Source organism: Bombina bombina, chromosome 3 (assembly GCF_027579735.1).
Source record: "Bombina bombina isolate aBomBom1 chromosome 3, aBomBom1.pri, whole genome shotgun sequence".
NCBI classification, from domain to species: domain Eukaryota; kingdom Metazoa; phylum Chordata; class Amphibia; order Anura; family Bombinatoridae; genus Bombina; species Bombina bombina.
This window is the reverse complement of record NC_069501.1, coordinates 287,669,000-287,695,095: the sequence shown is the minus strand read 5'-3', so window position 1 is coordinate 287,695,095 and position 26,096 is coordinate 287,669,000. Positions and strand designations below refer to the sequence as shown.

At 40.0% G+C, this 26,096-nt stretch overlaps 1 protein-coding gene across 2 annotated transcripts in view; it reads right to left on the bottom strand.

The window, feature by feature from the left end:
- Positions 1-26,096, bottom strand: part of MTMR4 (myotubularin related protein 4) — a 309,719-nt gene that overhangs the window by 48,015 nt on the left and 235,608 nt on the right. For both annotated transcript variants that reach the window (XM_053706345.1, XM_053706344.1), the window contains 3 exons: positions 10,796-10,950; positions 9,034-10,216; positions 8,652-8,762 (listed from right to left, as the gene is read on the bottom strand). In XM_053706345.1, the coding sequence (XP_053562320.1) occupies positions 8,652-8,762; positions 9,034-10,216; positions 10,796-10,950 (1,449 nt within the window). The remainder of the gene's footprint in view (positions 1-8,651; positions 8,763-9,033; positions 10,217-10,795; positions 10,951-26,096) is intronic.

Sequence of the window (26,096 nt, the reverse complement as noted above, 5' to 3'; positions counted from 1 at the left end):
TGAATGCAGCTGTGAACTCTTTCCATTTATGAAGAAAATCTAGATTCTCTGAGGCTGACTGCATGGAGATTAAACTATTAGTCTTAGCCAAGAGAGGGATTTCTGAGAGAGTGTTATTGATACTCTCATTCAAGCTCGTAAGCAGGTTACTCGTCGCATCTATCATAAGGTGTGGAGAACCTACATATTCTGGTTTGAAGAGTGTGGTTTGTCCTGGCACAAAGTAAAGGTTGCCAGGATTCTTTCTTTTCTCCAGGATGGACTGGAGAAGGGCCTCTCAGCTAGTTCCTTGAAGGGACAGATTTTGGCCCTGTCTGTTTTACTGCACTAGAGGCCTGCTGAGCTTCCGGATGTACAGTCTTTTGTTAAGGTTCTGACTAGGATCAGGCCAGTGTTTAGATCCAATGCTCCTCATTGGAGTTTAAATCTTGTTCTTAAAGTTTTGCAATGGGCTCCGTTTGAGCCTATGCATGAGGTTGACATTAAGTTGTTTGTCTTGGAAGGTTCTTTTTCTACTAGCTATTGCTTCTGTGCGCAGAGTCTCTGAGATTGCTGCCTTGCAATGCGACCCTCCTTATCTGGTGTTCCATGCTGATAAGGCTGTTCTACGATCCAAGTTAGGATTTCTTCCTAAGGTTGTATCAATCAATCAAGAAATTGTGGCTCCTTTCTTATGGCCTAAATCCTTCTTCATCTAAGGAACGTTTACTGCATAATAGGCCTGTCAAAAATAATCGTTTTGACGATGCATCGCGATGCGGCATGAAACGATTCTGCATCGATGCGCTGAGACGCGATAATCGATTAACGTTACCCACGTGACCAGCCTCCAGGAAACGTAAAAGAAAGTGCGCGGTACATCGTTTTGACGTCACTGACGTCACGTCACCCAATAAAGCAACATGGGCGCTCATGGGCGGTCTCTTGAAGTGCCGAAGTTACACAGTAGGAGCAAAGCAGGAGTTTGTTGCCTGAGATTGATGATGGTACACGGCGGTATACTACAGCTACACGGCGGGCTCATTTTTATTTTGTGGGAGACAGAGGAGGAGACCTATGGTGAGAATTAGACTAACTGTTTGTTTAGTTAATAGTTACCAAAACGTTGTACATTTTGCCAATGCCATGCCATAATTGCCATTGCCATGCCTGCCTATTGCCTCAACTGCCTACTACTTGCCAATAGGTAAGAGCAAATCAATAAGGGGTACACAATCACATTTATTACACAATAAGGGGTAACAATTAAATACTTGCCTTATTTACTTAACGTAGTATGCTGAGCTGACTGAGGCTCAGGCTGCTGCATAATTAATTGCTGCATTATTGAATAATATTGCATATATAAAAAATGTATTATAAATAAATTTAGTATACTATTATTGTCTAATAATGTCTCTATTAGTCTAATCTGTATCTATTATCTACATGTTTTTCACATGGATGGATGGCCTGGTCTGAAGTTCTAATATTTTAATAATATATTAATTCAAGAAAGTGCATGCAATTTTAAACAACTTTCCCTATTATATAATTTGCTTATCCTTTGTTGAAATGCATAGCCTCCTCCTTGTGCACAAAGTATTATATACTTAGTAAGTAATGTGTGTGCTGTGCAATGCATTGCTAATATGTCATCAACAAACGATATCTGAGAAGTATGAAGCAAATTAAATAATAGAAGAGTTAGTTATGATGTTTATTTAAAATTGTATTCTCTATCTGAATCATGAAAGTAAATGTTTGGGTTTTTGCACCTTTAAGTGTGTAATATATTACAGTAACTGTGTCAGTGAGTGAGTGATGTCCCCTGCAATTATCACAATGCAATTTGTTTTAAAATTTATGTTCGCAAAATGTATGGCATTGGCAAAGTAGTTGAAGTTACTAGTACTTGTTGATTTTACATTTGCGGCTTGACATTTTGACAACTGGAACTTAGTGTATTTTCTTTTTTTTTTTAACACTGACAGAGTTTGACGTTGACAACAACATCATCCGTCACATATGTACATGTCATGCTAAAATGACAGAGGGAGACAAAAAAGATAGAGAGATAAAAAATGCACCTAGCATTTTAAAAGCAAGCATCTGGGCACATTTTGGATTTTATGAACATACTGGAAAGCACGAATTGGACAAGACACACGCGGTTTGTAAAGCCTGTCACACAAAAATTAAATACCTAGGGAATACTACTAACTTGAGAAATCACGTTAGACGTTTTCACTCTGAGATGCTAACCCCTGCCGCTGTCGCCAGTGCCACTGCCAAGGAAATAACAAGACTAGCTGAAGCTCATCAGCCAAGAATTGATGCAATGCTGTCAACTTTGCCACCCAACTCTGAAAAAGGGAAGAGAATAACCAAAGCTGTGGCAACTTTCATAGCGAAGGACCTACGGCCTTACTCTGTTGTGGAAAACCTTGGGTTTCGCAACCTGTTGAAGACACTAGAGCCACGTTATAAGATCCCGTCACGCAATCACTTAACAGAAAACGTTATACCTGCACTCTACCAAGAAACAAAAGCTCAGGTAATTGCATCAATGAGCCAAGCCAGTCGAGTCGCACTAACGTGTGATTCATGGACTTCAGTCACGACGGAGTCTTATGTAACAGTAACTGCACATTACATTAGCAAGGACTGGAAGATCTTGTCGCATGTGCTGCAAACGAGAGCAGTTTATGAGTCTCACACGGGTTCTCATCTGGCGGAGCTACTGTCTCGTGTCGTGGAAGAATGGCAGCTGTCCGATAAATCTGTAGTGCTTGTGACCGACAATGCTTCGAACATGATTGTTGCTGCTCAAGTTGGAAAATTCCCTCATGTAAAATGCTTCGCCCATACACTGAATCTCGCATCCCAGCGGGCGCTGAAAGTGGCCGCGCTCTCCAGGCTTTTAGGCAGAGTGCGACGAATATCAACATTTTTTCACCGCAGCACTACAGCAAACCACTGTCTGAAAGAAAAACAGAAATGTCTTGGCCTGAAGAATCATAAGCTAATAACTGATGTGACAACAAGGTGGAACAGCTCATATGACATGGTCGAGAGGTTCCTAGAACAGCAACCTGCAATCTGTGCCACATTGTTGTCTCCAGAAGTCAGAAAAAGTGAGTCAGATCTCTGCACTCTCAACGAAACAGATGTGTCAAATGCAGAGGATGCTGTGAGTGCATTAAAGCCAATGAAAGATGCAACCACACTGATGTCAGAAGAGCGCAATCCAACTGTTTCTCTCATTGCCCCTCTAAATGCACAACTGCTCCAGAACATGACAGACACCATGGGAGACACACCCATGATCCATGAGATCAAGAATGCCATCAAAACAGATCTCCTGAAGAGGTACAGCAGTGAGGCAGAGAAGAAGATACTTTATACAGCCTCTGCCCTGGATCCTCGTTTTAAGGGACTGCCTTTTATTCTCACAGAGGAGGAGAGATTGGAGATATACAGAGGAGTGACTGAGGAGGCTGCATCCTTGGAGGTAATTTTAATTGCATCATGTTTCTTGAATAGATGTGAGCTGTTGTATGCATTTATTTATGCATTACTGTCTCTCTGAGCACACACATAGCATTAGCTGGCTGGCTGCTCGAGGTAATAATGAATGCTATTTTTTCTATTCTTTTGTTCAAACACAGATTGAGTGTACTAGTACAGTTACATCTAGGAGGACAAACGTGGATGAAGTGCCACTGCCTGAGGGAAAAGAAACTCTGGAAGAAGAATCAGCCATCGAGGAGGATAACCCTTCTCCTCCCAAAAGAAAGTCCACATCGCTTCTCATGACTTTGCTGGGACAGTCTTTCACTGACACTGAAGGTACAATAGAACCCAAGACCCCCTATGCCAAGGCTGAAGAGGAAATAGAGAAATATTGTAAAGCCCCATCTCTGCCTCTCACTGAAGACCCTTTGAAATGGTGGCATGTACATGAGGTCATATTTCCCCTCCTCTCTCATTTGTCAAAGCGATACTTGTGTATCCCAGGTACAAGCGTGTCTGCAGAGCGGGTTTTCTCCACTGCAGGAGATGTGGTAACGGCTAAAAGAAGCACCCTCAAACCAGAGCATGTGGATCAACTAGTGTTCTTACAGAAAAACCTACATATTCCATAATTCTGAGTAGTGATTCAGGTTTATAATATTAATATTTAATGTTTTTTGGCACATCCAGAAGAAAGTGCTGTGTGCCCCACTGCCCAGTGCAGACTACTGTTAAGTTATTTTATATTTGTTACTGTTATATAGCTTATAGCTTTTTGAAAAATGAAGCTTAAAACCTTGAGTAAATCTTTGTTGGATCACAAAATATACTAGTACACTACACGACACGACCGACCATGTCACAGTCACACACACACACACACAATACAAAAGAAACAACACACAACTGCACACACCTCATGTGTGCGTGTCAGTCAGTGTCACCCTTCACCATGATTCACTCTTTTTATGATGTGTGTTTTTTTTGGTATTGTTTGACTGTGTGTGACTGTGACTGTGTGTGTGTTGTGTAACAATATATTTGTGATCCCATAAAGATATTGATAATCAAAGTTAGTAAATCTAGTAGTTCAATGCTACTTCTTGTATAATGTCTATTACTACTTCTAGTGTTACTGTGATGTTTGCCAATCAGGAAGTGCTCTGTTTTGTAGATGTTGTGCTATTGTTACAGCACACCCCTGTATTGTTTGCAATGCAGTGAGTGCATAGTGCACACTGCATAAGGGATTATTAATATTATTCATTCACACTAAAAAATTGTCTATTTTAAATAGACCCTTTAAGAAAGATATCATATGTTTTTGTTTATGATCCCAATCCCAAATGCCATCCCACCCACTCCCAGGCAGATCTGTAGGGGTTAACCGAATATAACCAACCAGTTAACAATAACAATGTGTGTACTGCAGTGTCTAACTGTCTCTTTATGAGTGTGTGAGTGTGTCTGTGAGTGAGTGCCAGTTTGAAAAGTTTGTATGTATCTCATTCTCTATGAGTGTGTGTGAGATGAGTGTATTAACTGCCTTTGAATTTTTTTGTTTGTATGTGATTGTGTGTCTGTCCCAGTGTCACTGTCTAAGTGTCTATGAGTGTGAGTGTGACTGTGGCTGACTGTGGTGCCATTGAATGTTTTTGTTTGTGTGTGTGTCCCACTGTGTCTCTAGTGTCTGAGTGTCTAGTGAGTGTGACTGTCTAACTGTCTATGAGTGCACTATGCAGAGAGTGAGACTGAAGCCAAACCCCACTATAGGGGAAGGAAAAGCCTTGAGTAAACCTTGAGTAAATCTTTATTGGATCACAAATATACTGTACACTACAGACAGTACAACCACACACACAGTGCCACACACAACAGCACAATACAAAAAGAAAGCACACACACCTCAGGTGAGTGGCATGCCACCCTTTCTTCACCATGATTTACTCCTTGATGTCTGTGTCCTTTTTTATGTATTGTTTGTTTGTGTGTGACTGCTGTGTACTGTTCAGTGACAGACTCAGTCACTATTCAGTTGTGTGTAGTACTGCTTTAACAGTAACTAATAACTAACTAATTATATTTGTGATCCCATAAAGATAATATAATCATCAAGAAGAAACTGTAGTTATAGTACAATGCTACTTGTTTTAAATGTCTCTCTCTCAGTCTCTAGTACTATTGTAAGTCTGTAACTGTGTAAACTAATTGTATATGTCACAATCACATGTGTGTTGTGTGCACACTCTGTGCTGTGTGTTGTGTTCCAGATTCTTCACGTGATGTTTGTTTGCCACAAATTGACAGTCATGAAGGCACAGTGGTCTGCACCTGTAATTTTGTACCTATAAGGGATTTATGTTTTGTTTTCTGAGGACAATTTTCACACAAATAAGGTATTATGGTGGTAACTTAAGCTTAACCTATCTATTTGGGTTTTAATTTAATGTCTATTATATTATTATTACTAAGTAAGTAAAGAAATTAAATTAAAACCAACATAGATAGGTTAGACATTTATTTGTTGTTCATGTTTCTTTACAAGTGTATAGTGTACTAGTACTTACTAATATATAATATATACATTTAAATATTTTCTTTTACTGAAGAAGTACACTGTGAGCACTGCACTTTTTACACTACGTACTCTGTAACTACAGTTTGATGCCATAATATTGTTTCCAAACCAATACAACAATTGCCATTTAGTATTTACTGTTCTATAAACTGTTGTTGTCTGCTGTGTTCAGACTTTGCCACAGGAAGAGTGTCCTTTTTTGAGCTAATAAAATAAAAAAAGAGTTTATTTCAATACTTTGACTTCTTGAATTTTTTTTTCTGAAAAATTTAAAAATTGGGCAGAAATAGTGCAGTAATCGTGATGCATCGCGATGCATCGTAGAATCGAATCGTATCGAATAGTTACGATGATAATCGTAATCGAATCGAATCGTGAGACAGGTGAAGATGCGCAGCTCTACTGCATAATCTGGATGTGGTTCGTGCCTTGAAGTTCTATCTTCAGGCTATGAAGGAATTTAGACAAACTTTGTCTCTGTTTGTTATCTATTCTGGGAAGCGTAGGGGTCAGAGGGCCTCTTCGACTTCCTTAACTTTTGGTTGAGAAGTATCATCCGCTTAGCATAGGAGTCAGCGGGTCTTAAGCCTCCTCAGAGGATTACGGCTTATTCTACGAGAGCAGTGGCTTTCTCTTGGGCCTTCAAAAATGAGGCCTGTATGGATCAGATTTGCTGTTTTTGCTTCTGCTAAAGCAGCCTTTGGGAGAAAGGTTTTGCAGGCTGTGGTGTCCTCAGATTAGGGGCTGCCTCTCTTTTTAACCTCCCGTTAGCATTCAGTGTCCTCTGGAGCTTGGATATAATTTCCCACAAGTAAGGAATGCAGCTGTGGACTCTCCCTGTATTGAGAAGGAAAACATAAATTATGCTTACCAGATCATTTCCTTTCCTTCTGTACAGGGAGAGTCCACACCTCCCGCCGTGTTCTCCGATGGGTAGCGATGGGTAGCCCTAAATTTTAATTTTTTCTTCTGGCACATTTTTTTTTACACTGATATTTCTCCTACTGTTCCTTGTTCCCTCGACAGAATGACTGGGGGATGAGGAAAGTGGGGGAGGTATTTAAGCCTTTGGCTGGGGTGTCTTTGCCTCCTGGTGGCCAGGTTCAGTAGTTCCCACAAGTAAGGAATGCAGCTGTGGACTCTCCCTGTACAGAAGGAAAGGAAATTATCTGGTAAGCATAATTTGTGTTATTTAGTTAAAGGGACAGTAAAGTCCAAAAAACCTTTCATGTTTCAAATAGGGCATGTAATTTTAAACAAACTTTCCAATTTACTTTTATCACCAATTTTGCTTTGTTCTCTTGGTATTCTTATTTAAAAAAAGTTAAACCTAGAAAGGCTCATATGATAATTTCTAAGCCGTTAAAGGCCACCTTTTATCACATTCTTTTTAATTTGCTTTTCATAACAGGGGAGAGCTAGTTCATGTAAACCATATAGATAATATTGTGATCAGGCCCGTGGATTGTGGCCGACACTGCACTAATTAGCTAAAATGAAAGTCAATAGATAATAAATAAAATGCCATGTGATCAGGGGGCTTAGATACAAGTTAATCACAGAGGTAAAAAGTATATTAATATAACTGTTGGTTATGCAAAACTGGGGAATGGGTAATAAAGGGATTATCTATCTTTTAAAACAACAAAAATTCTGGTGTGGACTGTCCCTTTAAATTGTTGGGAGGTTTACATCCCCTTTTTTTAGTTAATTTTTCAGTGTTGCATGCAAATTGGTAATCTGTAGTCTTTTGTTGGGTCACTTTATTATCGATAGTTTCTGTGCTCGCTAAAGGATTTCTAAGGCTATTAGGATTCACTACCTATGTTGGTATTCTAATCTACATTTTATTGCACACACTACATACATTTTTATTTAATATATTAAAAGTTATATGTTTATCATTCCCTCTTTTATGCTTTCTATTTGAGCGCTCTGTATGTGCCTTCCTTTTTCTTGTTTTTTGTCAATATTTATAATACTGGCATTGAGCACCCCCACACTTTGATGTAGGAACTTTGTTTCCAGTATATTATTGATTGATTAGTGGGGCTTCTGAAACACTTTCTTTCCCTACCCTACTTTATCAGATTTGTCTATCTGGATCATGAAAGAACATTTTTGGGTATAGTATCCCTTTAAGATTTAAAAAGCTCATTCTCTCTCATGCCCCCACTGGGAGATTAAATAGTGCTACCGTCTCGTTTTAACATATGGATGATTGGGAACACATTCAAATGGAGTACAATGTTCTTTTAATATTTTCAACTGACCTCTCTTCACAGACAATTGTAGTTAATAAAATAAATGGAATCATTAAGCTCACTTTTACTTCTGTCAGTGTTTAAGATAGTTGCAGTATGACTTTGCAATAAAAAAAACTAAATAATTCCATGTAGACTTATTCATGGATGTCATGCAAGAAAAAAGTCATATATAAGTGAAGAAATTAGGAAAGTATAAGGTGAAAATAGAACCACTGAGGAGGTTAGTGAAAAACAAAACAAAAAAAACAGACATGGAGGGGATGTGTGTTCATCCCCTCCATCTAGAAAGCATACAAGACTGCTATAATTACCTCGGTTTCCTTCTTATCCACTGGCTCCCAACTGGCCTCTGACAGTCGATCTTCACTTTTATCAGAGTAGAGATCATCCATATCACTGCCATCTGATTCCTTTACACATGTCTAAAAGAGAAACAGTGCAAGACTAGATCAAATTTGACATAAAACCATTTGTTTCCTAAGCATTGTATAATACTGCCTTGAAAACTCATGACTGTGAAATAAAAAGTACTAGCCATCAATGAAGAAAATCATATCATATACCCAATTTATGGTGCAAAATAAAAATATAATGAAATAAAATACAGCTGAAAAGAATGAGAAGTTATTTGTAGTAACTCTCACAACGTTTTAAAATAGCCTAAAAGTAACCTTTGGTGATAAAGATACTCACAAAGTCATCTTCATAGTCCGCCTCTGGCTCTGATGGTGGAGCACAATGTTGACGAATCTCCAGCTGGATCTGCAATTCCCAAACCTGTCTTCTCAAGAGCTCCACTTCTTGTTTGTAGCTAGCTTCCATCTGTCGCAACCGCTGCTGGACCACATCATTTGGAATAGGCAAACCATCATCATCATGGTATATGACAGATGCTGGAGATGGACATGTCAAAGGAAGGAACCTCCCATTGTGATGCTTTGTGTGACAAGCCACATAACACCTATTCCTTACTGAAGAACCAGAACAGTGCAGAGAGGTTGGATAATTGCAGGAAAGTTTAGCAGACTCTCTAGAAAAACATAAGCCTGTTGCATGTCTCCCATGTCTACTGTGCAGACTCCTTGTAGAGCAATCATATGACATCTGATGACGGAGTCCTAGCTCCCCAATGGGAACAGATTTCATCATTCCCTGCAAACCATCCCAGTTGGATGATAAAAAAGAGAAATCATTTTTTGGGGCCTGAAAGCCATTCTTTTTATCAGTCCTTAGCTCTAATGGTGATTTAACAGCTTTGCTGACTTCTATGCATGATATGGTATGAACCGCTAAATCAGCCTCTAAGAGTGAGTTTGGAAGGTGCACCAGTGCTGTACTTTTGTGGCTGTCAGTATTTGAGTTAGTTACAGTAGTATCACTTAGCACTTGAATATCTGGATTGCTTTCAACTCCAGGCTTAAAACTACTGCACTTCCAGTCAACATGATCTACTTTTGTAAGTGAAGTACTGTTAAGTAAGTTTAGTTCTCTATTATTGTGATTTGTGGTTTTAGAAACAATTCCCTCATTTCCTTTTGAGGTTTCAAAATCAAATCCCTTATTTTCTTTTGCATTCTCGGAGACCATTAGTTCGGAGACCATTAGTTTGTTTTCTTCTATAGTTTCAGAAGTGTTTTCCTCATTGCTGCTGCTTTTAACTGGATCATTATCAGTTTCCTCTTCCTTGCTGGAGTCTAAGGTTGTCGAGTGCTGCTGAGTCTCCTGACTGCCCGCTTCAGAGCCCTCCACACTACCATTACGCGATTCCATGCTGCCTTGGTGTTTATTTAAGTTGGGATCACTTGAGGTACGTGTTAGCAACCCACCACTATCACAGGCTGTAACAAGATTGTCCATTGATCGCGTTTTAGGCATTCTAAAAGAAAATAACTTATATAAAACAGAAGCAAAACATAATGTGTAAATGTTAACAAGGTACTTCCTTGATAACACATTGAAATCTTTATCCTTCAATGACAGGAAAGTCAAAATTAAACTTGCATGATGCAGATAAAGCCTGTAATTTTAAGATACTTTTAAATTCACTTCTATTTTCAAATATACTTTGTTCTTTTGCTATCCATTGTAAAAAAAAAAAAAATGTACTCTAGTCGGCGCTAGCTGGTGATTGGTGCTTGCACACATTTGTCTCATGTAATTGGCTGATTAGATGTGTTAAGCTAGCTCTCAGTAGTGCATTGCTGCTCCTTCTGAAAAGGTTAAAAAGGGAATGAAGCAAATTTGATAATAGAAGTAAATTGTAAAGTTGTATGCTCTTTCTGAATCTTAAAAGAAAAAATTGGGCGTTGATCTCCCTTTAATTGTTAAGTCGTGGTTTAGCATTTAAACATTTAGATGGAAAATGTGTTTGCAATTTAACCAAACCATAATGCTGAAAACTAGAAACTAGCTCATAAAATATAGCTACTTTGTTTCCTAAGCATAATATACATACCTATCCAGAGATCTGGAACTGAAGTCTGGTCCTTGAGAAGCTGGAGAAAGGTACAGTTCCATACCATTGTCAATAGGTGTGCAAGGTGAAGATGCCGGTAGATATACTGCTGTCCAGAGCTGAAGTGCACGAACATGGCAAACTGGATGAAGAACCTATAATAGATGGAGGAAGACTTTTATATCATTATATTTTTCCAGATATGTTCAAGATGAAAATATATAGAATACCAAATCCAAATATCTCAGTATGCACATCTAGGAAACTAGCTTAAAGGGACAGTTAAGTCCAAAAAATTATTCAAATAGGGCATGTAATTTTAAGCAACTTTCAAATTTACTTTTATCACCAATTTTGCTTTGTTCTCTTGGTATTCTTAGTTGAAAGCTAAACCTAGGAGGTTCATATACTAATTTCTTAGACCTTGAAGTCTGCCTCTAATCTAAATGCATTTTGACAGTTTTACAGCACTAGAGAGCGTTAGTTCATATAGATAACATTGAGCTCATGCACGTGAATTTACAGTGGAGTGAGCACTGATTGGCTAAAATGCAAGTCTGTCAAAAGAACTGAAATAAGGGGGCAGTCTACAGAGGCTTAGATTCAAGGTAATTACAGAGGTAAATGTGTATTATTATAACTGTGTTGGTTATGCAAAACTGGGGAAAAATCTGAATGGATGAACTTACTATACCTTGCAACAATATTGTACAAGTCTAAACAATCACAGTGCCAAAATAATGTACTGTAATAACTATACTTTACAGAAATTATTCCTTCAAGACTGAAAATACTAGCAATACAAGCAGTTCCCTCTAGAAACTCCTGTACTACGCTGTCCATTTTCCACCAAAACTCTCCTCCATCCTTTAAAATGCCATGCACCCTCTTATAATCTTCCTCCTTCCTGGAAAACTCCCTCCTCCATCCTTTAAAACTTAAATGTTTCCTCCTGTAAAACTCTCTCCTTCTTGCTCCCTCCCCTCTGAAACTCCATCCTTCCATCTCCTAACTGTAAAACTGCCTCCTTTCTGCTCCGTCCTCCCTGCGGCATCCTTCCTCATTTGTCCTCCCTTATCCATGTTGGTCTCCTTCCACCTTCCTGTTCCATGCTGCTTCCTCTGTCCTCTCTGCTGCCTCCTTCCTCCTACACGATCCCTCCTCTATCCCCCCTGCGTCATGTGGCGTCCTTCCTCCACGCAACCTGCTGCATTGTTTTAAGAAATTAACCCCTTCCTTTTTTCAGATTTCCATCAATTTATATGTAGCCGAATAGACGATTTAGACCTCCTAATGCAATGTTCAGTAATTATACACAGATATATATTTTTAATGTTACTAAGTTCCTGTTATTAAAAAGTAAGAAATTAAGCTCATTTATTTGACTGTTCCACTTGTATACTGCGTTTCAATGCATAAACATTGTGTTATTTTTTAACAAAGTTTTAGATAAAAGATAATTTTCTGACGAGGCAGCAGTAAGGATGAAGCAGCGAGGAGGCAGCATGAAACTGGGAGGAGGAAGGAGGCAGCATGAAGCAGAAAGAGAATGAATCAGGGAGGAGGAATGAGGCAGCTTGGAGCAGGGAGGAGGCAGCATGGAGCAGAAAGGAGTGAAAATGAATCAGGGAGGAGGCAGCATGAAATAGGGAGGAGGAAGGAGGCAGCTTGGAGCAGGGAGGAAGGAACTTGGATGTCCTAAAATGGACACTGTACTCTATAACAATGAAACACTTACAATGATGCATTTGAAAGCAGCATTCAGATGTATTGAAAAAAAGGTTTATATCCGAAAACTGTTAAGAATAACTTTTTAAATTGAAATGGACAAAATAAAGGTTAAAATTGTTGTTCATAAAAAGCAGTGGGTGCCGCCATATTGTAACTTAGATTAACTTTTCAACTGAGGCCAATTAGTAATGGTTATAAATGGCTGCCACCAATGACTGTGTGGAATATAGCTGTGTCTGCACTTCCATGTTTAAGATGAAGTGGAAAGCCCACAATATTGAGAATCAAAATGACAGAAAATGAGAGTGAAATAAATAATGAAAGTATATTGCAAAATTATTTTACTACATGTAATTAAACAATTTATATTAATATCTTGAGGTGTTTAATGTCCCTTTAAGACACTAGTAGTATCAGTAGTAGTATTGAGAACGTCCTGCTAATGCTAACTGGAATATAACGACAACTCCCAAAGCTGTATTGGTGAACTTGACCAAGCCTCTACAAGCTTGAAAAAAGTTTGTTATTAAGGATAGGAAATGCAAGAGAGTCTGGATTTGTTGAATGCACCTATTACTCAAGAAGATAATCGCTAAAGGAATTCAACAAGCAGCTTTAAAGCCCTAGGCCCTGACCAGCTCACTATAGAGATTTAAAAAATACTCCAAGATTCAATTAGGTCAACACTACAACTCCTTTTTAAACAATACTATATTCAAAATAGAATGCTGTCTCCCTATTTTACCTGATCAGTTATTACTTTGATAGTTAAAAAAAGACAGTTTGGTTTTTGGTGTTGCAAAAGGGGCAGTGCCGAGACGTGTTTGATCATAGCTCCTGCCAGCATTGCACATAAAATAATTAAAAACGAATAATTTTGCAAACAAACTAATCCCAGATCGATATAGACATCCTCTGTCCAACTTCAATATTGATCATGGGGGATTTCTACGTGTCCCTACAGGAGCTGATGATTTCATTCGAAAACGCAATGTGTGCCAGATTAGACCGGCTTTTGGCCCGCATGGAGTCCACCCGCCTCAGTAAAACGACATTGTATCTTGAAGAAAGCCCTACTGCAGAGCGGGATGAGATGGGAATGGATATATTGGCTCTGGCGGGACCTCAAAAGGCTGGGGAAGAGGATGAGCCATATATGTCTAAGAGGAAGGATTGCTCCCCACAACATGGCAACCTGCAGATGCCCCAGCGTTTCGAATCTCCGCACATCCAGCGTGCGACACAAGCAGGTATGAGCTCACTAACTGCTCAACCCGGGGGCACCACGCTAAATGTCAGGACAAGTGTAGATCAAGATATCCCTTCTCGGAGAGAACCACTATGCTTTCACGCCGCACAGGAATATGAGCTGAGAACCGCAGGAAGGATAGCGGTGTTGCCAGATGGCGCCTACACAGACATGGAGAGCTCTGTGCGCATTCAGGCCGTCATTATGGCACTTACTGGAGAGAACTCTGCAGCCAGATCACATTGGCGGGTGCAGCGGGAGGCCCTGAGAAGGAAGACTGACTCTACTGCGATCTCCCTGCCGATCAGGGTTAACAAAGACTCAGGTATGAACTCGGCTCTACAAGTAGCTGTCCGGGCTCCGGAGGGCACTCACTGCCGTAATGCCCGTGTGAAAGTGGGTGTCGGGTGAAGTTCCCAGCATGGTAGGAATCAGGGACTTGTGGGCTCGGCATAGTACAATGCAGCATAATAAAACAACTGGCTTTCGCACGATATGCCCTCTGGAGTTTATGACTGTGGCACTTTAATGATAACTGCAAAGTTTGAAGATGAGGCCCACCATGTTACATTATATGCTATTGGACTCCCGCAGACTGTACCAGTTTTACTGTAACTATTCTTTTGATTGTTGTGTTGTGCTTAACTTGCGTGTCTCTGAGAACCAGACTGCATAAGTATAGATGTCGAAGTGTGAGCATGTACATATAGCTCCCTCTATAAAATGTGAATGAATATCTGAGGTTTCCATGTTGTGCAGGATAATATCTGTATGCTATTTTGTTAAATGTGTGCCTATTCCCCCCTTATATAAACCCCAGCATAACACACAATGGGTATCTTTATAGCAGATATGTGCTACTGCGAATGGGTTATATATGCCTTTTGGCTTAGTGGGAACGATATGCGTATGTATATAGTAGCCACTCAGCTGTCCCATGCCTGCTAATATTCCTGAGCACCACATATCTCTGGTTTTAGGAGCATGCTCCCCTCTCTTATAATGCTACAGAGTACTAATGGACTTACTGTTCAAGTTTAATCTTTGTTCTCTTTATTTATTAATTTTCCCATTATTGATAGAGTTGCTTTAAATCCTGGCTTGTGGGCCAATAAATGGAGGAGTACGCTACTATTATATTAATTCCCCCCCCCCATCACTTGTAACAAGTCTTTCCTACATACTCTAGATTGGTTCTTTAGGCCTCAATACAGGCAATTTACTGTGTCTACTATTTTCTGGGTATTCAAAGATTGCCTGGGTTAAAAGTTTCATTATTATGCAGGTTACCGCTAATGTTCAGTGTTTGTGTTCAACTATGTTTGCAGAGGTAACAGAGACCTGCTTCAATATAACACTTCGACCAGTTTACCGTGTCTAATGCTAATCTACATTAACTAAGAGTAATCTAAGTACATTGCTGTATTTCTATATTGTGATATTGTTTACAGATTCCCAATCTTGCCGCTAATCTATACACATGGACACTGGACTCTATGAAATTAGCTTTGTTTATGGGCCCTCAGTGACTGACTAATGTTTCTAGTCCCTTAAGCGGACCTGATTGCCTGGAGGTCATCACGATCTAACAATCTCAAAAAATTGTAAATGTAGGATGTTTTTTCATGATAGCATTGTGATAATCTCTTGACGCTTATATAAATGCTTTGTGTATTCTATGCGACCGTCATCTGCAGGCCCAAAAGTGGTCTGTAGCTCACTAATCCCCTCAGTTCGTGTACAGTAAAATTTAGGGTCCAAAAGTGGCCTGAGCATTTATGGAGGGGCAAAAATAGAGGGTGGTGGTGAGGTTGCTCCCCAGTTTGCCTATTATACTGTGAGATTCTCATGTTAAATGTTCTATATGCATATGTTTCATTGAGTAACCTGTATGCTGTATACTTTATTACCCTCAATAAAAATATTTAAAACAAAAAAAAAAAAAAAAAAAGACAGTTTGATTCTTATAGGCCGATTTCTCTACTAAATAAGGACTACAAGCTCCTGACCTCGATAGTTGCCAATAGACTTAAATCCGTACTAGATCCACTAATACATACAGACCAATCTGGATTTATGGCAGGTAGGAACCCAACAAAAAATATATACAAAGGATACTATCACTAATTGAATATTTCAGGTTAATAAACATAAGGTAAAATCTAGTGAAAGGACAGAGGCTGCTCTGATTACGATTGATGCCGAGAAGGCCTTCGATTCTATCATGTGGGATCACTTATTTTCCAAAACTATTTACAACAATCCAACGTCGGCTCTATCTCCTAAAATTAAGATCACAAAAGGTACGAGACAGGGCTGCCCTCTTTCAGCACTATTATTTAATTTGGCAGTAGAGCCCTTAGCGACATTACTCAGGAAATAACTGGATGGCATATTTCTGGGAGGAAGGAAAGTAGCTATATCATTATATGCAAATGATTTGCTGGTCTTTATTGGAAATTCTGAAAAGAATATCCTTATTTTATTAGAAATTATTCGGGATTATAAAACATTTTCGGGCTACAAGATCAATCTGTCTAAATCAGAAATTCTATGGCTACAGAAAAATCTTAGAAGTATCACTGATACACCTTTTAAAGAGGTTAAAGATCAGATCAAATATCTTTGCATTATATTAAGTAAAAACCCCTTAAACTGGTACAATTTAAACTACAAGAAAATTTGGACGTCTGCAACAAAAGATCTACAGAAGTGAAAGATACTTACTTTAACTTCATCAGTAAAAGTGCACCTAGTTAAAATAATTTTACCAAAAATGTTGTTTCTTTGTCAGACTCTTCCCCTATTAGAGAAGGAAGGGAGTAAAGTGTGGATATCTCTAACGAAATTAATGCAGAAAAGAAAATTTGGGGGACTGGGTTTTCCTAATATCAAGCAGTATAACCGCACATTCTTGGTGAAGGTAGCATGTGACTGGCTAACAGGGAAAGATTTTGTGTCATTCTCAAATGGAACAAAATATGATTTCCCCATTTTACCTAAAGGGACTACTACATCTGACTCCCAGAAGTATACCTAAAGACCTAGCCAAACAGAAAACAATTTTCAATGTAGTGGTTGCCTGGACTAAATACAATCAAGAATTAGGAATTAATAATCAGATAACACATTTCCTTCCTATTGTAGGCAATCCAGATTTTCCGCGGGGATTATCATATGAAAAATTTAAGAGTTGTGCACAAAATGGCCTAGTTTATGTATCACAGCTAGAGGATAGGGAGTTACAGTCAATCAAAGCATTCTACACATTATCTCAAAAATTCTCTCTACCCTCTAAGGAGTTTTTTTTGCATACTTGCAAATCAGACACTATTATGGTTATTTGACAGAAAAGTTTGGTAATATTTGGTCTTTAGGAGTAAAAGATACACGTCTGAAATTATACCAGGCAGGGATAAGCCCCGTTTCAATATGGTACAATCTCACGATGCAAAAAACAGGCCAGGACAATCTAGAAAAGATATATTTGAAATGGCTGAAAGACTTCACCGAGATTTCCCCCAAATTTATACATCAAAGTATTAAGATGACTTATAAGTCAACCAGTTCAATCGGGTGGAGGTAATCTCACATGAGAGTACTATAAAAAGCATATACTACGTCAGTAGATTTGTCTAGATGGTCTAGGCGAGATGAATACAGTTGTACTAGATTGTGGATTTCAGAAGTCATTGTTTCTGGTCCTGCCCAAAAATTCTGGAACAGGGTAAAACACTGGGTAAACAGATTAATTGAAAAAAAGGTTATATTAGATGTCAAGCACATACACGATAAAATGCAGGACAGTGAAAATATAGCATTAACAAATACAGTGATACTAATTGGACGTATTATTATCCTGAGATCTTGGAAATCCAAAAATAGTCCGACTATGAGAGAGTTTAACAACAAAATACTTTTACAGTTGAATTTGGGGCAGTTTGAGGTAAAGTTGTCCCAGGAGAAGAGAGCTCTATTTTTCAGAAATGGCTGAGGGTTATAGGGGTCGATATATCAAACTGAGGCGGACAGGGGTGCACATACCCGCCTGTCTGCCACAGCTCGCCTCTGGCGGGCTGAATTCCGCTGCCGGATTCAGCATTGCAAAAAAATGCAATTTTGTGCTCTTGTGCAATGCCGCCACCTGCCCGGGCAAGAGCTATCACTTCCCCCGGTCGGACGAGACCAGGGAGTGTGAAATTCGCCACCTAAGAGGTAGTGAAAGGTCAGGGAAGCAGCGGTCTCATGACCACTGTTTGTTAAATACAGACTGCAGGTTCTCTTATGAGAACCTGCAGTCATAGTGTCACTCCATGACAGAGTACGAAAGCAGATAATCTATCCATTCATGAAATCTGACTTTTTCAGTATGGCATTACTAACAAGAAGATTCCCCAGATTTTGGGAGGATTAAGATGGAGAGGGGGGGGGGGGGGAGATTTGGAGAGTGAGGGAAAGGGGAAGAGGACAAATTAACTCTAATAAAAAGAGCTGCCTCCTTTTTTCTCCCTCTCTCCCACAGGAGAAGCAACACCTAGGTGAGGAGGAGAGAGTAGGAGAGTACATTGGGAAAGGGGAGTAAATAGGTGATGGAGATAGCCAGCAATATATTTGAGAAAAGTTTCTGTTTAAAGTTATGTTTAATCTAGATTACCGATAAAAGTTGCTGGGCCCATCTGAAGATTTGGATGTGGAATAAGAACAATGTAGCTCAGTTTAATGTTTTACTTTTTCTTGTTTCTTTTTTATCTATTCATACATCTTCTTTGGATAACGAATACAAGTGGAGATGCACATAATTTAAGAAGACTTCCATACATAGATCGCGTTTTTTTGTTGTTGTTTTTTTTGTTTTGTTTTTATTCTGGGTTATAGACAAACATAGATTGTTTGAAAATAGAAATATAAGTTCAAGATGTATTTATAAATATATGATCATGTGAGATCTCTGTAAATAACATCAGACATTTTTGGATTCTGCGCAATCCCTGAATTTGTTTTTCGTTATGTTATTGCTTTACTGATATGATATCTTATCCTTACAATAAAAGACTTTTTTTAAAGTATAGGAAATGCATTTTTCATAAATTACTAAATCTGATGTGCACTTAAAATACATTATTTTAGGTTTTTAAAAATCAACTGACAACACTGTCTATTTAATAAAAGACGCTAGAATTTAGTAATATTGCCATGGAGACTAGGACAGATAACAAATTGTATAAAATAGATCTATAATGCGATATAAAACACCAAGTTACTCCTAAAAAAAAGGTAAATAAAAGTATATTTTTTTGCTCTTGAACAGCAACATAGTAAACTAAAGCACAAGATGATCAAATGTTTTACTCCACACTTTTATTCCTGAGGGTGATCTACCCATGTTGTTATGGAGATCGTCTAAGAGGCCAATACCACTGTGATATGCAAATACTACGAGGCAACTACTTGACTAATGATCAAAGCAATGAGTACCTTAAGCAGGAAGCTGGGCGAATGGTGTGAAGGAAAGGAAGCTGTCTAAAGACAGAGTTAAAGGGACATAAATCTGCTCCAGTGTGCTACAGCATTTTATTATTGTAATATTGCTTGTTCATAACTAGGCGTTTAACCCGCAGCAGTACACCGCCAGTTCTAAGCTGAACACTGCCAGTAATTGACTGCTGCACCCATCTCAGCGGACATTTTCAGCTCAGGACCAGTAAGAGCACTCACTGAATTGAAGAGATTTTAACTGTAAATATGTAAAAAAAAATAACAATGGAGCAACAACTGGAAAAAAACAAATTATGCTTACCAGGTATTTTAATTTCCTTCTGTATAAGGAGAGTCCACGGCTTCATTCCTTACTGTTGGGAAATACTGAACCAGGCCACCAGGAGGAGGCAAAGACACCCCAGCCAAAGGCTTAAAGGGACAGTATACTGTAAAATAGCTTTTCCCTTAATGTGTTTACAATTGCTTTTTTTACCAACTGCAGAGTAAAAAATGTATGAAAATTAGCTTTTTAAGGCGTATTTGTGTATATTAAAGCTCTGATTTTGTGTTATGAAGCTACAGCCTAATAAAATGGGTTGAGCTTGTAGGTATAATCAGATCTCATTACTGTATCACATTGTGCACATATACCTGCTTCTTTATCTTATATCTGTCCTTAAAACAATCACCAGTACTTTGAGAGAACAATGGAAAATCAACATTGTATTACCTTATCTCTGCTTTATCACACTGGGAGTGTAATTTCTTCTGCTGGCTGTGTTTACAAAGCTTATCTATAGCTGGTACGCGCGGCCACATGCTAAATTAACAATTTCAAATGCCAATATAAGGGTAAAGGAGCTACTTGTAAACAATTTAATACACTCCAGCAGGTAAAGTGGATCATTGGGAACAAATTAAAGGGGAGAAAATTTTTGAGTAAACTGTCCCTTTAAATACCTCTCCCACTTCCCTCATCCCCCAGTCATTCTGCCGAGGTAACAAGGTAGGAAAAATATCAGGGTATAAAAGGTGCCAGAAGAAAAATATAATTTAGGGGGTCGCCAATCGAAGAACACGGGTGGGGTCCGTGGACTCTCCTTATACAGAAGGAAATTAAATTATCTGGTAAGCATAATTTATGTTTCTTTCATGTAATTGGCAAGAGTCCATGAGCTAGTGACGTATGGGATATACAATCCTACCAGGAGGGGCAAAGTTTCCCAAACCTCAAAATGCCTGTAAATACACCCCTCACCACACTCACAATTCAGTTTTTACAAACTTTGCCTCCCTATGGAGGTGGTGAAGTAAGTTTGTGCTTGATTTTCTTCTGTGATATGCGCTTCTCAGCATTTTGAAGCCCGATTCCTCTCAGAGTACAGTGAATGTCAGAGGGATGTGAAGAGAGTATCACCTATTGAATTCTATGGTTATCCTCACGGTAAATCTTTTCATAGGTTCTGTGTTATCGGCCGTAGAGATTCATCTCCTACCTCCCTTTTCAAATCGACGATATACTCTCATATTCCATTACCTCTACTGATAACTGTTTCAGTACTAGTTTGGCTATATGTGGATGGGTGTACAGTAAGTATGTTTTCATTACTTAAGACACTCTCAGCTATGGTTTGGCACTTTATGTATTAATTTATATGTATTGTACTTATATTTGCCATGAGTCAGGTTTATCTATATTTCCTTTAGCAGACTATCAGTTTCAAAATTGGGAAAAACATATTAAGGAAGTAATTTTTTTTCTTACCTGGGGTATAGTCTTTTTTCAAAATTGACTGTTTTCATTAATTTTTGCGGGCAAAATTAGGCTCGCGAGGAAGCAAAAACAGAATTTATGTTTACCTGATAAATTACTTTCTCCAACGGTGTGTCCGGTCCACGGCGTCATCCTTACTTGTGGGATATTCTCTTCCCCAACAGGAAATGGCAAAGAGCCCAGCAAAGCTGGTCACATGATCCCTCCTAGGCTCCGCCTACCCCAGTCATTCGACCGACGTTAAGGAGGAATATTTGCATAGGAGAAACCATATGATACCGTGGTGACTGTAGTTAAAGAAAATAAATTATCAGACCTGATTAAAAAACCAGGGCGGGCCGTGGACCGGACACACCGTTGGAGAAAGTAATTTATCAGGTAAACATAAATTCTGTTTTCTCCAACATAGGTGTGTCCGGTCCACGGCGTCATCCTTACTTGTGGGAACCAATACCAAAGCTTTAGGACACGGATGAAGGGAGGGAGCAAATCAGGTCACCTAAAAGGAAGGCACCACGGCTTGCAAAACCTTTCTCCCAAAAATAGCCTCAGAAGAAGCAAAAGTATCAAACTTGTAAAATTTGGTAAAAGTGTGCAGTGAAGACCAAGTCGCTGCCCTACATATCTGATCAACAGAAGCCTCGTTCTTGAAGGCCCATGTGGAAGCCACAGCCCTAGTGGAAGGAGCTGTGATCCTTTCAGGAGGCTGCCGTCCGGCAGTCTCGTAAGCCAATCTGATGATGCTTTTAATCCAAAAAGAGAGAGAGGTAGAAGTTGCTTTTTGACCTCTCCTTTTACCAGAATAAACAACAAACAAGGAAGATGTTTGTCTAAAATCCTTTGTAGCATCTAAATAGAATTTTAGAGCGCGAACAACATCCAAATTGTGCATTGTTTCGGACACAGAGAAGGCACGACTATCTCCTGGTTAATGTTTTTGTTAGAAACAACTTTTGGAAGAAAACCAGGTTAGTACGTAAAACCACCGTATCTGCATGGAACACCAGATAAGGAGGAGAACACTGCAGAGCAGATAATTCTGAAACTCTTCTAGCAGAAGAAATTGCAACCAAAAACAAAACTTTCCAAGATAATAACTTAATATCAACGGAATGTAAGGGTTCAAACGGAACCCCCTGAAGAACTGAAAGAACTAAGTTGAGACTCCAAGGAGGAGTCAAAGGTTTGTAAACAGGCTTGATTCTAACCAGAGCCTGAACAAAGGCTTGAACATCTGGCACAGCTGCCAGCTTTTTGTGAAGTAACACAGACAAGGCAGAAATCTGTCCCATCAAGGAACTTGCAGATAATCCTTTTTCCAATCCTTCTCGAAGGAAGGATAGACTCTTAGGAATCTTAACCTTGTCCCAAGGGAATCCTTTAGATTCACACCAACAGATATATTTTTTCCAAATTTTGTGGTAAATTTTTCTAGTTACAGGCTTTCTGGCCTGAACAAGAGTATCAATAACAGAATCTGAGAACCCTCGCTTTGATAAGATCAAGCGTTCAATCTCCAAGCAGTCAGCTGGAGTGGGACCAGATTCGGATGTTCGAACGGACCTTGAACAAGAAGGTCTCGTCTCAAAGGTAGCTTCCATGGTGGAGCCGATGACATATTCACCAGATCTGCATACCAAGTCCTGCGTGGCCACGCAGGAGCTATCAAGATCACCGACGCCCTCTCCTGATTGATCCTGGCTACCAGCCTGGGGATGAGAGGAAACGGCGGGAATACATAGGCTAGTTTGAAGGTCCAAGGTGCTACTAGTGCATCTACCAGAGTCGCCTTGGGATCCCTGGATCTGGACCCGTAGCAAGGAACCTTGAAGTTCTGACGAAAGGCCATCAGATCCATGTCTGGAATGCCCCACAGTTGAGTGATTTGGGCAAAGATTTCCGGATGGAGTTCCCACTCCCCCGGATGCAATGTCTGACGACTCAGAAAATCCGCTTCCCAATTTTCCACTCCTGGGATGTGGATTGCAGACAGGTGGCAGGAGCGAGTCTCCGCCCATTGAATGATTCTGGTCACTTCTTCCATCACCAGGGAACTCCTTGTTCCCCCCTGATGGTTGATGTACGCAACAGTCGTCATGTTGTCTGATTGAAACCGTATGAACTTGGCCCTCGCTAGCTGAGGCCAAGCCTTGAGAGCATTGAATATCGCTCTCAGTTCCAGATATTTATCGGTAGAAGAGATTCTTCCCGAGACCAAAGACCCTGAGCTTTCAGGGATCCCCAGACCGCGCCCCAGCCCATCAGACTGGCGTCGGTCGTGACAATGACCCACTCTGGTCTGCGGGAGATCACCCCTTGTGACAGGTTGTCCAGGGACAGCCACCAACGGAGTGAGTCTCTGGTCCTCTGATTTACTTGTATCTTCGGAGACAAGTCTGTATAGTCCCCATTCCACTGACTGAGCATACCCAGTTGTAATGGTCTTAGATGAATGCGCGCAAAAGGAACTATGTCCATTGCCGCTACCATCAAACCTATCACTTCCATGCACTGCGCTATGGAAGGAAGAGGAACGGAATGAAGTATCCGACAAGAGTTTAGAAGTTTTGTTTTTCTGGTCTCTGTCAGAAAAATCCTCATTTCTAAGGAGTCTATTATTGTTCCCAAGAAGGGAACTCTTGTCGACGGAGATAGAGAACTCTTTTCCACGTTCACTTTCCATCCGTGAGATCTGAGAAAGGCCAGGACTATGTCCGTGTGAGCCTTTGCTTGAGGAAGGGACGACGCTTGAATCAGAATGTCGTCCAAGTAAGGTACTACAGCAATGCCCCTTGGTCTTAGCACCGCCAGCAGGGACCCTAGTACCTTTGAGAAAATCCTTGGAGCAGTGGCTAATCCGAAAGGAAGCGCCACGAACTGGTAATGCTTGTCCAGGAATGCGAACCTTAGGAACCGATGATGTTCCTTGTGGACAGGAATATGTAGATACGCATCCTTTAAATCCACCGTGGTCAAGAATTGACCTTCCTGGATGGAAGGATTGTTCGAATGGTTTCCATTTTGGACGATGGAACCTTGAGAAACTTGTTTAGGATCTTGAGATCTAAGATTGGTCTGAACGTTCCCACTTTTTTGGGAACTACGAACAGATTGGAGTAGAACCCCATCCCTCGTTCTCTTAATGGAACAGGATGAATCACTTCCAGAAGATAACCTTGGGAGACTATTTCTAGCGCCCAAGGATCCAGAACATCTCTTGCCCAAGCCTGAGTGAAGAGAGAGAGTCTGCCCCCCACCAAATCCGGTCCCGGATCGGGGGCCCGCATCTCATGCTGTCTTGGGAGCAGTGGCAGGTTTCTTGGCCTGCTTTCCTTTGTTCCAGCCTTGCATAGGTCTCCAGGCTGGATTGGCTTGAGAAGTATTACCCTCCTGCTTAGAGGACGTAGCACTTGGGGCTGGTCCGTTTCTGCGAAAGGGACGAAAATTAGGTTTATTTTTGGCCTTGAAAGACCTATCCTGAGGAAGGGCGTGGCCCTTGCCCCCAGTGATATCAGAGATAATCTCTTTCAAGTCAGGGCCAAACAGTGTTTTCCCCTTGAAAGGAATGTCAAGCAATTTGTTCTTGGAAGACGCATCCGCTGACCAAGATTTTAACCAAAGCGCTCTGCGCGCCACAATAGCAAACCCAGAATTTTTCGCCGCTAACCTAGCCAATTGCAAGGTGGCGTCTAGGGTGAAAGAATTAGCCAATTTAAGAGCACGAATTCTGTCCATAATCTCCTCATAAGAAGAAGAATTACTAATAATCGCCTTTTCTAGCTCATCGAACCAGAAACACGCGGCTGTAGTGACAGGGACAATGCATGCAATTGGTTGTAGAAGGTAACCTTGCTGAACAAACATCTTTTTTAGCAAACCTTCTAATTTTTTATCCATAGGATCTTGAAAAGCACAACTATCTTCTATGGGTATAGTGGCGCGCTTGTTTAGAGTAGAAACCGCCCCCTCGACCTTGGGGACTGTCTGCCATAAGTCCTTTCTGGGGTCGACTATAGGAAACAATTTTTTAAATATGGGGGGAGGTACGAAAGGTATACCGGGCCTGTCCCATTCTTTATTAACAATGTACGCCACCCGCTTGGATATAGGAAAAGCTTCGGGGGGCCCCGGGGCCTCTAGGAACTTGTCCATTTTACATAGTGTTTCTGGAATGACCAGATAATCACAATCATCCAAATTGGATAACACCTCCTTAAGTAGAGCGCGGAGATGTTCCAACTTAAATTTAAAAGTAATCACATCAGGTTCAGCTTGTTGAGAAATTTTTCCTGAATCTGAAATTTCTCCCTCAGACAAAACCTCCCTGGCCCCCTCAGACTGGTGTAGGGGCCCTTCAGAAACAATATCATCAGCGTCCTCATGCTCTTCAGTATTTTCTAAAACAGAGCAGTCGCGCTTTCGCTGATAAGTGGGCATATTGGCTAAAATGTTTTTGATAGAATTATCCATTACAGCCGTTAATTGTTGCATAGTAAGGAGTATTGGCGCGCTAGATGTACTAGGGGCCTCCTGTATGGGCAAGACTGGTGTAGACGAAGGAGGGGATGATGCAGTACCATGCTTACTCCCCTCACTTGAGGAATCATCTTGGGCATCATTTTTACTAAATTTTTTATGACATAAATCACATCTATTTAAATGAGAAGGAACCTTGGCTTCCCCACAGTCAGAACACAATCTATCTGGTAGTTCAGACATGTTAAACAGGCATAAACTTGATAACAAAGCACAAAAAACGTTTTAAAATAAAACCGTTACTGTCACTTTAAATTTTAAACTGAACACACTTTATTACTGCAATTGCGAAAAAGTATGAAGGAATTGTTCAAAATTCACCAAAATTTCACCACAGTGTCTTAAAGCCTTAAAAGTATTGCACACCAAATTTGGAAGCTTTAACCCTTAAAATAACGGAACCGGAGCCGTTTTTATATTTAACCCCTTTACAGTCCCTGGAATCTGCTTTGCTGAGACCCAACCAAGCCCAAAGGGGAATACGATACCAAATGATGCCTTCAGAAAGACTTTTCTATGTATCAGAGCTCCAC